Source organism: Eschrichtius robustus, chromosome 10, assembly GCF_028021215.1.
Source record: "Eschrichtius robustus isolate mEscRob2 chromosome 10, mEscRob2.pri, whole genome shotgun sequence".
Lineage (NCBI taxonomy): Eukaryota > Metazoa > Chordata > Mammalia > Artiodactyla > Eschrichtiidae > Eschrichtius > Eschrichtius robustus.
Genome location: NC_090833.1, coordinates 55,917,761 through 55,930,741, shown reverse-complemented (window position 1 = coordinate 55,930,741; position 12,981 = coordinate 55,917,761). Strand labels below are relative to the sequence as shown.

General features: G+C 43.5%; 2 protein-coding genes across 7 annotated transcripts in view; one reads left to right on the top strand and one right to left on the bottom strand.

Moving 5' to 3' along the window:
• CD274 (CD274 molecule) overlaps positions 1-12,981 on the bottom strand; it is a 167,969-nt gene that overhangs the window by 29,584 nt on the left and 125,404 nt on the right. Inside the window, exon 1 of one of the 4 annotated variants that reach the window (XM_068553415.1) lies at positions 1,757-1,769. The exons of the other annotated variants lie outside the window; for them this stretch is intronic. The gene's annotated coding sequence lies outside the window, so the exon portion shown is untranslated. Of the gene's footprint in view, positions 1-1,756; positions 1,770-12,981 lie in introns of those variants that run through there. 4 annotated transcript variants of the gene reach the window in all.
• Positions 1,311-12,981, top strand: part of PLGRKT (plasminogen receptor with a C-terminal lysine) — a 48,365-nt gene continuing 36,694 nt past the window's right edge. The window contains exons 1-4 of one of the 3 annotated variants that reach the window (XM_068553421.1): positions 1,311-1,396; positions 2,480-2,607; positions 4,149-4,253; positions 4,456-4,542. In XM_068553421.1, the coding sequence (XP_068409522.1) occupies positions 4,462-4,542 (81 nt within the window). In that variant the 5' untranslated portion in view covers positions 1,311-1,396; positions 2,480-2,607; positions 4,149-4,253; positions 4,456-4,461. Of the gene's footprint in view, positions 1,397-1,470; positions 1,765-2,479; positions 2,608-4,148; positions 4,254-4,455; positions 4,543-12,981 lie in introns of those variants that run through there. The other 2 variants (XM_068553419.1, XM_068553420.1) reach the window with 2 other exon arrangements.

Sequence of the window (12,981 nt, the reverse complement as noted above, 5' to 3'; positions counted from 1 at the left end):
CCTTACCTTTGTCCCTTCAGACCTAGAGTTAGTAACAGGATCCCACTGTTGCTGGTTACTACTGTTTATTTAATGCTAACTGTGTGCCAGACATGGTGCTAAGTGCCTGAATATATTATATCATTTAGTCTTCACAATCCAATAAATTAGATGGCTTTAGTCCTGTTGTAGAGATGATAAAAGTAAGTTTTGGAGAGGATGAAGAGTGACAGTGATGGAGCTGGAAATCAAATCAAACATAGGTGTGCTTATGGTAGAGTCCAAGCACTCAAATGCTATCATATCAATTGTTATCCCCTCGTAAAGAGTCAAAGTTCCACATGGCTTTGCTTCTGTGGTGCCCCGGTCACTCTGGCAACAGGTCGGTGTGGTGTTCGCTCACATACAGAGCCTGGGGAAGGTTAGATCCCTTCTCCACAGATGTGATGGTCAGCCAGGGCTAAGGGCAGTGACCTTCCTCATTGACCTTCCTCAAGGCCAGAGCCTGGTGAAGTCCATGCTATTCTTCCAAGCCATTTAATAACAAAGAACAGAATGCCAACAGTTCCTCAAGTATTCTCTCAATGAAGCTGGGAGAGAGGCTTGACTTACTCAAGATAGAAATTACTAGTGGGGTGAGAAGAAATGAATAGCTCTCAGAGCAGAAGGGGAGAAAGATAGCTCTGTCAAAAAAAAAAAAAAATTGATTTGGTAACTCTGGTCAAGTCTGCTCTTTTTCGTTTCCTGCCTTAATCTTTTTGCCACATTAATGGTGGCAGCTCAACAGATGGAGTAGGCTGAGGCTCTAACAAATTAAATAAACTATGTGCTGAGATTCAAACGGGAAAAAAAGTCCACGCTCAACATAAACCTATTCTATAAGTAGAAAAGCCCTTACAAATGTTTGTAACTGTGGATTATGTTTAAGTGACAACCGCTCACGAGACACATTCTCTTCTAGAAACAGACCCTACAAGTGGTGGTTGACATCGTATGTGAAGAACTGTGAGATGGCTCATTAAGCTCTATGGAGGTTTTAGCTCTGCGAGGAAGCATGGATTGCTCAGGCTCCTTGTGGGTAACTGACAAACCTCACTGAGGACTTTAAGTGAGATTTCCATTATGCTTCTTCTGCCTCCCCTCAAAATTTGAGTCGCTGGATTTTGAATTTGCCTCTTTAACCTGCCCCTCCCAAGCGCCAGGCGGGAAAGAAAACACCAGGCCTCCTCGGTCAGGCAAGCGGGCCCTTTAAGGAAGACGAGAGCTGCGCTGATAGGCTGAGGCTCGAAATCCCTGCCATGGCCAGCCAATCCCAAAGCTCTGCGGGGCGAGACCCGGTCCATGCGGCGGTCTCGGACTCCGGCCTGGAGGCCTCTGCTTTGATCAGTGTCCCCGCACTTCCACTGCCCACTGACCAGTGAGTGAGCGCCGGCCGTGCGTGCCAGGCCGGCCGCAGGCTGCTGGGGAGGGCGGGTCCGCGGGGCTGCGTCTGCGTCTGCCGGCGCCGAGCTCGGGGCCCCGGGCTTGCCGGGCCGCGCTGGGTGCCCTCTCCTCATGAGTGCCCTTGGCTCTCCTGCTCCTAGTATCGCCAACCTCGTTTCGGAGGAACCGGTTCTAGTGCTAAAGACTCCAGACCTCTCCCATACCTTTGCAATTAAGTTGGGGGAAGTAGGCAGAGCGTTATCAACGGAAATCAGCATACCACTGCAGGAATTCCCAAGTTACTGTGACTGGGTCCAGGATGAGCGGGTGGAGTTATAAATTACAGAAAACCTACCTGAAGCTGTGAGTTCTCGGCTGGAATTTGCAGGGGAAATGGGCTAGTTGGAATGGAACCCAAAGACTTATTGAAAATGATTGTAATCATGCAACCAGTCAGAAATGTAGGTAGTTAATGTGTCATTCGATCAGGAATTGAGTCAGCGCAGAAACTTGGATGGCAGAGATTATGGGTCATGGAATTATCCTTTTTTTTCTTTTTAAAGTGAAATCAAATCCTGGTTCCTAGATGCAACCTGAGAAGGGCTGCCTGGAAGTTGCAGTCCCAACACTTCTTCCTCAGAAATACCCATGCCTGTTGTAATCTGTAGCACAGCTGAGGCAGGGTTGGAGCATTAAAGAGTCCTTTCTAAGGTCTCAGGAGTAACTCAAGGAAAAATGAAGGCAGAAAGGACCCAAATCAGCATTCTTAGCCCTCTGACACACACTGGTGTCAAAGTTGTAAGTAGCAAGGCGTTTGTCACCAATGACAAAGTGTTAGCATTTTTGAAAGACTCACCTTATACAATTTGGTGAATTCAAAGTTACTCCTATTGCAAGGCCACTCTTGTTTATTATATTTTGTGAGTGGGAGAGTGAAAGCTGAGAGTATTCTGGACACCCTAAGGAACCTCCCAGACTTTGGAAAATGGCTTTCTTAGGGTGGGAAAAGAAGGAGAAGAAGGTTGAAAATACTGAATTCCAGGGCACAGTTCACAAGGTGTGGTGCACTCATTTTCAGGAGTGGTCTCCTTTGGGAACCAAGGGAAAGCTCTTCTTCCTGCTTGGCTTCTACCTTTAACCTGTGGGAATATCCCCTGATACATCGAAACTACAATCCAGACCCAAGAGAGCAAGGCCAAGAAAAAGGTAAGCCTAAGTCCTAACTTTCCAGATAGTTTCTCTTCCCTGGATGACTGACATGAGGATTGTCACTCCACTTCAGGGGAGAGTCCACCCCCTTATAAATAGGAGCACTCTAAGGGACATAACTCTGACCTACAGGGTGTGTGTGTGTGTGTGTGTGTGTGTGTAAATGGGATTAGAGGACAGCTGTTTTCTTTATAAATGTTTGCTGCATATGTAAAAATTCAATGATCCACTCCTACACGCAAAAGAAAAATAAGGAATGGCAACTGCCTGAGCTACACTTTCTCTTGTATCACTCATGCTTTCTGCACATTTGTGGGAAAGAGACACCTTGGTGACTGCCAAAATGGATAATATATTGCTTCTGCCTTCAGGCAAGTTCTGCTCTGCTGTTGGAGACAATGGACTTGGGGCTGTCAAATCTGGAGACAGCAGAGAACTTCTGCTAGATCTGCCCACCCTTACTGGGTGACTGCCTCTGGTCACTCACAGGATGGAGCAGGGCAGCGGCTGAGGGGTGGGGTGGGTAGGGAAATCTCATGACCTCCCAGGCCTGTTCAGGACTCTGCCTCTCCTCCTCTGGCTCAGCCTCCTGTGCCTAGCATTGAAACTGACTCTGGCTCAGAGACCCCTATAAATCCAGGGTGCATCTCTGGCCAAAATACAGGGAAGCCACTGAAGTCTGGCTTGTAGTATACACTCACTTGGAGTCCCATTAGCAGGGATAACCCATTGCATCTGGCATGAAGTATCCTCCCTCTCCCACCATCTTCTCACCGGTTAGCTAGAACCCAAGATTTTCTGCTGAGGCTATGGAAAACAGGAACTCTGTCTGGGCTTCCCACAGAATATTGTGAATTCTGGGTAGAAAGCGTTAGGAATGGCCACTCTGACCTGATGTTCACAAAGTGCTCAACAGCCTACCAAAGAGAATCAGCAGCATCGTTGAAGAGGGTAGAGTAGTCGTAACTTCCCTGAGTTCTGCAGTCTTCTGAAGGTAGAATCAACAACTAACTGAGGTCTTCTGTACCTACCCAGTTAACTTAAGAACAAAAATTGGAGTTCTGGACCATCTAGAATTGCCAGCCCACTTAAGAACTTCTTAAGTAAGATAAATAAGATAGACGTTACCATGTATTCATTTAAAATTTGTGTTTCCCAGAACATTTTTAAGTATCCTTCGGTTTTCCCCCTTTTGAGAACTTCAGTAGTAGCTTAAGAAGAAAAAAGTGAGGCTAGAGGAGGATGGCCATGGGATGTTAGCAGTGGGTGGATGGAAAGAGCAAGCGGGTAGGAGAGGGGTAGGGATTATAGGAAGAGTATTGATATAGTAACCTTGAGATACCTAAAATGTCCTAAACTACAAATGCAAGGAGCACAGAGAAATCGGTCTTCAAGGTGTACAATGCATCTTCTAAATTACTCCTCCTCAGAAGCAAAGGTTCTGTCATCCAGCTGTACAGAAGGTAAGAGGGTGGATGGTATTCACCCTGCCCCTCCTAAAAATGAGAGGGTTTTTTTTTTGTTTGTTTGTTTTTAAGTGCTCAGTTCTTCAAGATATACAGTGGGAAGAAAAATCAGGAAACATGAAGCTCTAGAGCAGGAAAAGATTTTGGAAATCATCCAGTTCAATCAGCTGTTCTTATGTAAGTAAATGATGGCCAGACTGGTTAAGTTTGTCCAAGATCAGACAGCTAGTTAGGAGCAAAGACTAGTGTCCATACTGTGTTCCCAGGTCAGAAAATTTTCTTTTTTTACTTTGTCTTAAGCTCATGGTAGCCTGAAAACAGAGCATATGAGGATGCATGTAGAATATATTGTTTTAAGCTTTGCTTTTTTACATTTTAGGTCAAGATGGGGTTTATATTTTCAAAATCTATGAATGAGAACATGAAAAGCCAGCAGGAGTTCATGCTTATGAATGCCCGACTTCAGGTACATTTTTATTTTTTTAATTTTTTAAAAAAATTTTATTTATTTTTGGCAGCGTTGGGCCTTCGTTGCTGTACGTGGGCTTTCTCTAGTTGCAGAGAGCAGGGGCTAGTCTTCATTGCAGAGCACGGGCTCTAGGAGCATGGGCTTCAGTAGTTGTGGCTCGCGGGCTCTAGAGCACAGGCTCAGTAGTTGTGGCACATGGGTTTAGTTGCTCCGCGGCATGTGGGATATTCCCGGACCAGGGCTTGAACCCAAGTTCCCTGCATTGGCAGGCGGTTTCTTAACCACTGTGTCACCAGGGAAGTCCTTCAGATACATTTTTAGATAATTAAGCTTTTATGTTTTTACAGTGGTTAAAGTTTCTGTCACATGTGCTCGAGCACTATGTTCTCCTTAACCTCCCAAAAGGTAAAATGCCCTCGGTGCTCTACCCTCAAAGCCAAGATGAAGTGGACTACTAATTATCTGGTGAATGGGCTTGTTTAAATCTCTAATCTAGATATCTAATGTAAAAATTTCCATACTGCAGGAAGAGATAACTGCTTAGAGTGTATGGTAGAATAATGCCCCTCCCCCACCCTGCCAAAAAGACATCTGCATCCTAATCCTTGTGAATATGTTACCTTACATAGCAAAAGGGACTTTACAATGTGATTAAGCTGAGGAGTTTGAATTGGGGGAGACCCTGGATTATCCTGGTTTATCTGGATGGGCCCAGTGTAATCATAAGGGTCCTTATAAGGGAAAGAGGGAGGCAAGAGGGTCAGAGTCAGAGAGAGAGAGAGATTTGAAGATGCTATGCTGATGACTTTGAAGATGGAGTAAAAGGGCCATGAGCCAAAAGATTCAGGCAACCTCTAGAAACTGGAAAAGGGAAGGATACAGAGTCTCCCCTAGAGCCTCAAGAGGGAATGCAGTCCCTCTAGCCCATTCTGGACTTCTGTCCTCCAGAACTGTAAGGTAATCAATTTGTGTTGTTTTAAGCCACTAAGTTTGATAACTTGCTATAGCAGCAATAGAAATTTTAATACAGTGTGAACATTTGACATTGGATTTATACAATGGCTGGATAAAAAGATCAAAGCAAAGTAGAAGATTGTCTAAATGCCTAATATAGGTTATCAAAAGGTATTTTAAAATGTTGTACATCAATCAAGTATTAAAAGTTTGACTGAAATTATTTTCCTAAGACATCTAACAAAGATCTCTAGGCCTCTGTGGTTCATTATGGCCCTGGGAGTAGACGGTCCTATTGTGAGACATATAGTGAGTGGTTAAAAGTGAGGACCAAATCCAGGCAGCCTGGGTTTGAATCCTAGTTCCACCTCCTGACTAACTGTGTGGCTTGTGCTTCAGTCTCCTAACCTGTAAACTGGAGGTTATAGTATCCCCCTCAGAGGGTTGCTATGAGGAGTAAAGATGACGGTATATAGAGAGTGTGTAGAACAACGCCTCAGGTCTTTCGAACAATGTCTCTCACTCTATAAGCATTAGTTGTTGCTGTTATTATTGCTATTAAAGAGTGATAAGACTGTCTTGTGCAGGATAAAGATCTCTTTGGGGGGAATGGAACTGTTGAAAGAATAGGCAATTGAATTGTTTAACAGAACAAAGTGACCTAGAGGAGACCAAACATTAGGTTTATGAACCAGCAAAGTATGTCACATACTCAGAGAGTCCTTGTCCAAGACCTCTGGAAACTACAGGGCTTTTACTTTTATGTCAGAAGTCAGGGTCTGTGAAGGGTTTGGGATTTTACTCTACTTGCAAGCTAAGAGATTAGCTTATTACTATCCCATGGATGCTGGCAGAACACAGGAGACACCTACATCAGACAGAGGACTTTATTACTCACAGCACAGCAAGAGCATAAGCATGAGGTTCGTGTCAATTCCCCATGCCTCTCAAGTCTCACAGAGGTGACAAAGATGGGTTCACATGAGTGCTGTGCACTCAGTGGGTTGTGGCACCCTGGAACTTGGGGAATCTGCTGCTTTTCTAGTTAATGAGGAGCTGGTGGAGTTGAGGTGGGGAGAACTTTAACTCCTTCCTCAAGGTTGTTCCCTGCAAACACAACCTCAAGAAATGGCCTGAATAAACAGCAGTCTGGGCCTTGCATTCTTGGCTTACCCAGAATGTGGGGGGGACCTTCAGGGACCATGGCAGATTGCCCCCTCAGTGCAACTGACCAGAGCTTTGAGAACAGCCTTGACTTCTGCCCACTGATCCCAGCGACCATCATAGCTGGTGCTGAGGGTCAAACTGGCTGGAACACTATCAGCACCATTAGTTTTCAGCTTAGCTGAACCAAAGGTGAACCAGGCCCAGGCATTTAGGACAGTCTCTCTGAATCCAAGGGCCTTTTGAGCCTGTAGCTTTGCTTCAGGTGGCAGAGTCGGGGATAAAGTTTTCACCAAAGGGTAGCTACTACTCCTTTATGCAAAACTGAGATGACACCAGGGCCAGGCTGGGCACATCCTCAAATACATTATTTTCATTTGACCAGCAAATGGGTGCTTTCCTTGTAGTTGTCATCTCCTAGTTGACCCACCCAAAAATGGGGATGTCAGGCCTGAGAGTCACAAATTCTCCAGGGGTTAGGTGTTCATTTTTAACAGGAGCTCAGTAATAGGCCAATAACTGCCTCCCCATTTTGAAAGGGGTCTGTTATGGGTTTGTGTCCCATCCCCCCCCTCCAAATTCATATGTTAAAGTCCAAACCCCCACTACCTCAGAATGTGACCTTATTTGGAGATAGAGTCTCTACAGAGGTAATCAAGTTAAAATGAGGTCATTAGGATGGGCCCTAATCCAATACGACTTGTGTCCTTATAAAATCTGGACACAGAGACATGCATACAGGGAGAATGCCATGTGAATATGAAGACACCATCTACAAGCCAGGAAGAGAGTCCTGAAACAGAGCCTTCCTTCACAGCCCTCACAAGCAACCAACCCTGCTGACACCCTAACTTTGGACTTCCAGCCTCCAAAACTGAGACAATATATTTCTGTTGCTTAAGCCACCCAGTTTGTGGTACTTTGTTATGGCAGCCTCAGAAAACTAATACAGGATGTATCTGGTGCCTGTGTCCAGCGTGTGGCGCTGCTGTACTGGGCAATGGCCTCTGGAGATGGCTGTGATTTTCTCTTTTTCGCCCTGGGATTCTATATTGTTTCTATTGGACCACTTGGAAGGGGTCAGAGAATCCCTGAATGGGAGAATGTCCTCTCATCACTATGAATATTTACAATAAAAGCAAGTAACACAAAATACATTATATATTTATATTCAGAGGACACAACTGCAGTACGTTGAATCAGCTGAATGTTCTTTAACTTCCCTTTCTCACTGCAAACTGCTCAAACCTTATCGGTTGAATTTTGCTCTATGGGAACACAGATCAAAGATATTAACATAGGTACTTCAGGGGTTATCATGATAGTTTCAGGAGATTAGGCTGTTCCCCAGCTGGGGGAGATAGAGAATACAAATGTGTATTTGCCCTTTGGTTTCTCATCCCAGAATTGGTATTACTGGCTCCCCTGGCCTCTGGAGAGCACTGGGGCTCAGGGGCATCATTCTTTTAGCCAACACTGGTGCCACTGCTCTGCCCTGTATCCTCAGCACTTTGGGCCACCCTGGCACTTAGCACATCCTCCCTGCATGGGACCAAGTAAACATGGGCGCCCACATCCAACAAAGCTATAAACATTGAGTTCCTCCTCTCCCCTCCCTGAAATTCCCTGGCACACTCAGCCTTCTTCCCTAAAGCAGCTCAAGTTGAAGGAGTGGAGAAGGGAAAGAGCAGCTCGGTGCCAGTCAGCAACGGTTTGAATTTACTCTGTTTCAAAGGGCCTCCCGTCGCTGGACTCAACAAACAAATTTCTAACGTATTTAGTCTATGCAAAGTTCTATATATTCATTGCTAACACCATTATTTCAGCTTTGGGGAACCCTTGACCCATCAGCCATAGCCACATTGCATGCCTTTTGGCTGGGGTGTGGGGCTTGCTGCCCCATTGATGTCATGAAAACATCCTTTCCTTCTCCCACTCCAGAGGAGAATGTGCCACAACCAAAGCACCATCTGGGAGTCTTGTTTGGACCCTACCTTTTCTCAGCCTCATTTAACACATAAGATAGTGAGAGATCTTCACTCTACCCTCCTACTTTCACCACCACCTATGCAAAAGCATTTACTTCCAGATCTCAGGGAGCCTTCTGATATCCTCTAACCTGACCAACAAGGGCCCTCTTCCAGAACGCCATCTCTATCAGCATCTTATCCTTGTCACCCAAACTGGCAGGCCGCATGAAGGGTCTGGGATTTTACCCTACTTGCAAATTAACAAGTTAGCCTGTTACTGTTTCACAGATGCTAGCAGAAGATTTTGTTACTCACAGCACAACAAGGAGCATAAGCATGGTGTTGCTGCCAGTTTTCTACGCACTCCAAGTCCCGTGGAGGTGATGGAGGTGGGCCTAGTTGTATGCTTTGGTGGATGCCTGGGTTTGTGACATAGGTGAGGAACAGTGAGCTTATAGAATCTATCACTTTTGTCATGAATGGTGAGCAAGGCTGCGCTTTGACTGGGAAGAGATGTTACTTCATCCCTTAAAGTTGCTTACTGCAAACACAACCCTGACAACTGGCCTGGGCAAAGAGTAGTCAGGGCCTGCATCCTTGGCCTACTCAGCAAGAATGCTTAGGTCCCATGGCAGATTGATTCTTGCAACACATGTGTTGGTTAAGATGATTAGTTTTTCCTTGTTGACCAGGATATACTTTATTATTTATCTTTTAATTTCAAGGAAGGATGACAAAAAGAATATAGATCAATACAGTTGAAGCAGCCTTCCAACCCTAAAGCTGCTTGAGATCTCATCCTAACTGGGGCAGCCAAGGGAGAAACATACTCACCTGTAGCAGTTTTGGAAGATTGGGTTGGTCCTTGAATGTTCCTCATTTAAAGAAACTAAACATCTAGCATCATTTTAAGGCTTAGAGCTATTCTTTTTTTTTATATATATATAAGAAATATCATGAAATATTTTATATATACAAGAGAATATATTTATAAATTATGAAGCATAATAAAATGAACACCAATGAACCCATCACTAAATTGAAGAATTATATTATCACAATACCCCTGAAGCTACATATGGGTTCCTCCCTATATGCTGAATGAACCCAAACAGCTAAAGCTGGGCTAGAATGTCCCAGAGTTCCTAGAACTAAGCATGACTCTGAAAATGGAAGGAATGGGCCCCTAGGGTGGGAGATGGCATGTCAGTTCTTCAAAGGGGAGGTTTAAAAAACCCCAGTTGAAACACCAGGCCTACTAATATCTTTAGCCTGTGACGGCATGTCTTTTGGCTCTTTTCCTATTTGATGGCACTTCAATTAAAAAGGGTAAATAGAATAAATAAAGCAAAACATTTATTAAAAAGAAGCTTAATAACTATAATCCTTTTCCCAGTGGGTTTTTTTAAGTTCTACTTTTTTTTTTTGGTAAAAAAAGATAAATCATAACTCGATAATTCCATATTATTGGTGCTTATCTTTCAGAAGAAAGGACCAGAATTAGAGATTCAGCTACATCTTATACCAGTGGCCAGGTTCCCGCCTCTGGCTGTATGTTCGATTCAGAGGGGCTTTTGAATGTACAGGTCCCACTCCAGACCAATCAGATCTCTTCATGGCCGGACATGTAGTTGCTTTAAGCTCTCCAGGGGACTATAATGCACAGCCTGGGTTGAGAACCTTTGCCCTTTCCTTTTGCTACATAATTGTAATTGCTGATTGGCAGTGATTTAATATAGCATACATTGGAGATAAACCCAAATAAGTTTTCAATTTAAGTAAGTTAATCATGAAATTAAATCAATCACTGGAGTCTGGTTAATAAAAATTTATAAAAGGCTTCAAATCAAAATGGTTTCTTTTTTATTAACAAGTTGGTTCCAGATGAGCTAGAGGGGATTCATACTACTCAGTATAATAATGTTTTCAGATCATCAGCAAAAGTCAGTTTCTCACTGCTCTGTCTAGCCTCTGTTACTGAGGATGGTGGCTGGATGGCTGTATTCATTAAGCCAAGTATCAATCAGGTAAAAATGAATACTTCCTTAAAAATGCCACTAGATGGCACACCTAAACCAATTTTATATGACCTAAGTGGCCAGAAAAGCATTTTGATGTTATAAAATAGGATAGAAACTGGAAGTATAAAGCAGAAAAAATGAGGGAAGATTCCATGGGTTTTTGCTGTGCTATAGTGCTTTGTAGGCAAAGCAGTCATGGTCCATGTATAAGATTAGTAGGGCAGTTTATTCATTGTTCACTATGAGCAGGCAACAAACTAATGACTTAAAAAAATACATGAGGGACTTCCCTGGTGGTGCAGTGGTTGAGAATCAGCCTGCCAATTCAGGGGACACGGGTTCAAGCCCTGGTCTGGGAAGATCCCACATGCCGTGGAGCAACTAAGCTCGTGCGCCACAACTACTGAGCCTGTGTTCTGGAGCCCACAAGCCACAACTACTGAGCCTACATGATGCCACAACTGCTGAAGCCCGCAGGCCTGGAGCTGGTGCTCTGCAACAAGAGAAGCCACCACAATGAGAGGCCCGCACACCACAACGAAGAGCGCCCCCCGCTCGCCGCAATTAGAGAAAGAGCCAGCCTTTGACCTGTAAGTCTATGTAGTGTTTGGTGTTAAGAAAATGAGGTATAGTTATAAACCAAAAATACAGTTATTTAATATATATGAAATAATGTGCTACATGCTAAGCAGGATTCAGACGTGTATAAGGTGCAGGCTCTATATTCAAGAAACTTCTCATCTTATTTGGTGGGAAGAAGGTGAGGTATGCTGCAAATAACCAGATGTTTGTGGTATGAATGTGGCAGGTAGAATAATGATCCCCTAAAGATGTCCACACCCTAATCCCTGAAACCTGTGAATATATTACCTTATATGGCAAACATACTTTGCAGATGTGACTGAGGGAACAGGCCTTGAGATGAGAAAATTATCCTTGATTATCAATGCGGACCCAATCTAAACACACTAATTCTTAAAGTAGAGAGTTAAAGACAAAAGATCAGAGAGATGTGATGTTGCTGGCTTTGAAGATGGAGGAAGGCACCCCCAACCAAGGAATGCAGGTGGCCTCTAGAAGCTGGAAAATGCTAGGAAACAGATTCTCCCCTAGACTCTCCAGAAAGGAACACAGCCCTGCAGACATCTTGATTTTAGCCCATTCAGACCTGTGTTGGACTTCCAATGTCCAGAAGTACAAGATAATAATCTGTGTCGTTTTAAGCCACTAAGATGGTAGTAATTTGTCTATACAGCTGTATATGTTAGGGTTGTTTTTACAACATAAAATATAGTGTAGACTCAATAAATGCTTTTTCAAATATTTAAAAAGTAAAACAGCAAATAATAGCAAATAACTTATGAGAACTTGAAATTGCTTAAACCCCTATAACTCCCAACATCTATAATTCTTGTGCCCTCCCATCTGTTCTTTTGAGGTGAAAGCTGTACCAACATCTTAGAATAAAAAGGGCTTGATGTTCTGAGGAAAGCAAGAAAGTACAGTGTTTGCTTTGTATAGAGTCTTGTGGCGACAAGGAACCCAAAATGTAGAGTAGGTAGTGAAGAGGAGAGGAAAGCAGCCAACTCCATCTATAGCAAAAGATGACGAAGTGGGAGTTGGCTCAAGAACTAGAAATGTCAGGAGACTTAACTAGGAAGTGCCTTGGAAAAAAAGGCAGCATGATCAACACAAGTTCACCTACAGTGGGAGCTACAAGGGAGGCTACAACAGCTTAATTCTTGTGCCTGGATTCACAATTGTCTTCAACTTACCCCTCTGAAACTCATTTCTGCCCATGTCCCCATCCTGGTTACCTGTTCTTAGCTTCCCTCTTCTGAGATTCTTTTTTTTTTTAATTGTGGTAAAATACACATAATATAAAATTCACGTTTTTAAAGTGTGCAATTCAGTGACATTTAGTACATTTACAGTGTTGTGCAACCATCACCACTATTTAATTCCATAGCACTTCCATCACCCCAAAAGGAAACCCCATACCCATTAAGCAATCACTCCTCATTCCCCCTCCTCTCAGACCCTGGCAACCACTAATCTGCTTTCTGTCTGTATGGATTTGCCTGTTCTAGACATTTCATACAAATGGAATCATACAATATGTGGTCTTTTGTGTCTGGCTTATTTCAATTAGCATAATCTTTCCAAAGTCCATCTGTGTTGTAGAATGAATCAGTATTTCATTCCCATTCATAGGTAAATAACATTCCACTGTATTAATATACAACATTTTCTTTATCCATTCATCGGTTTAAGGACATAAAGATTGTTTCCACTTTGGGCTATTGGGAATAGTGCTGCTATGGGAA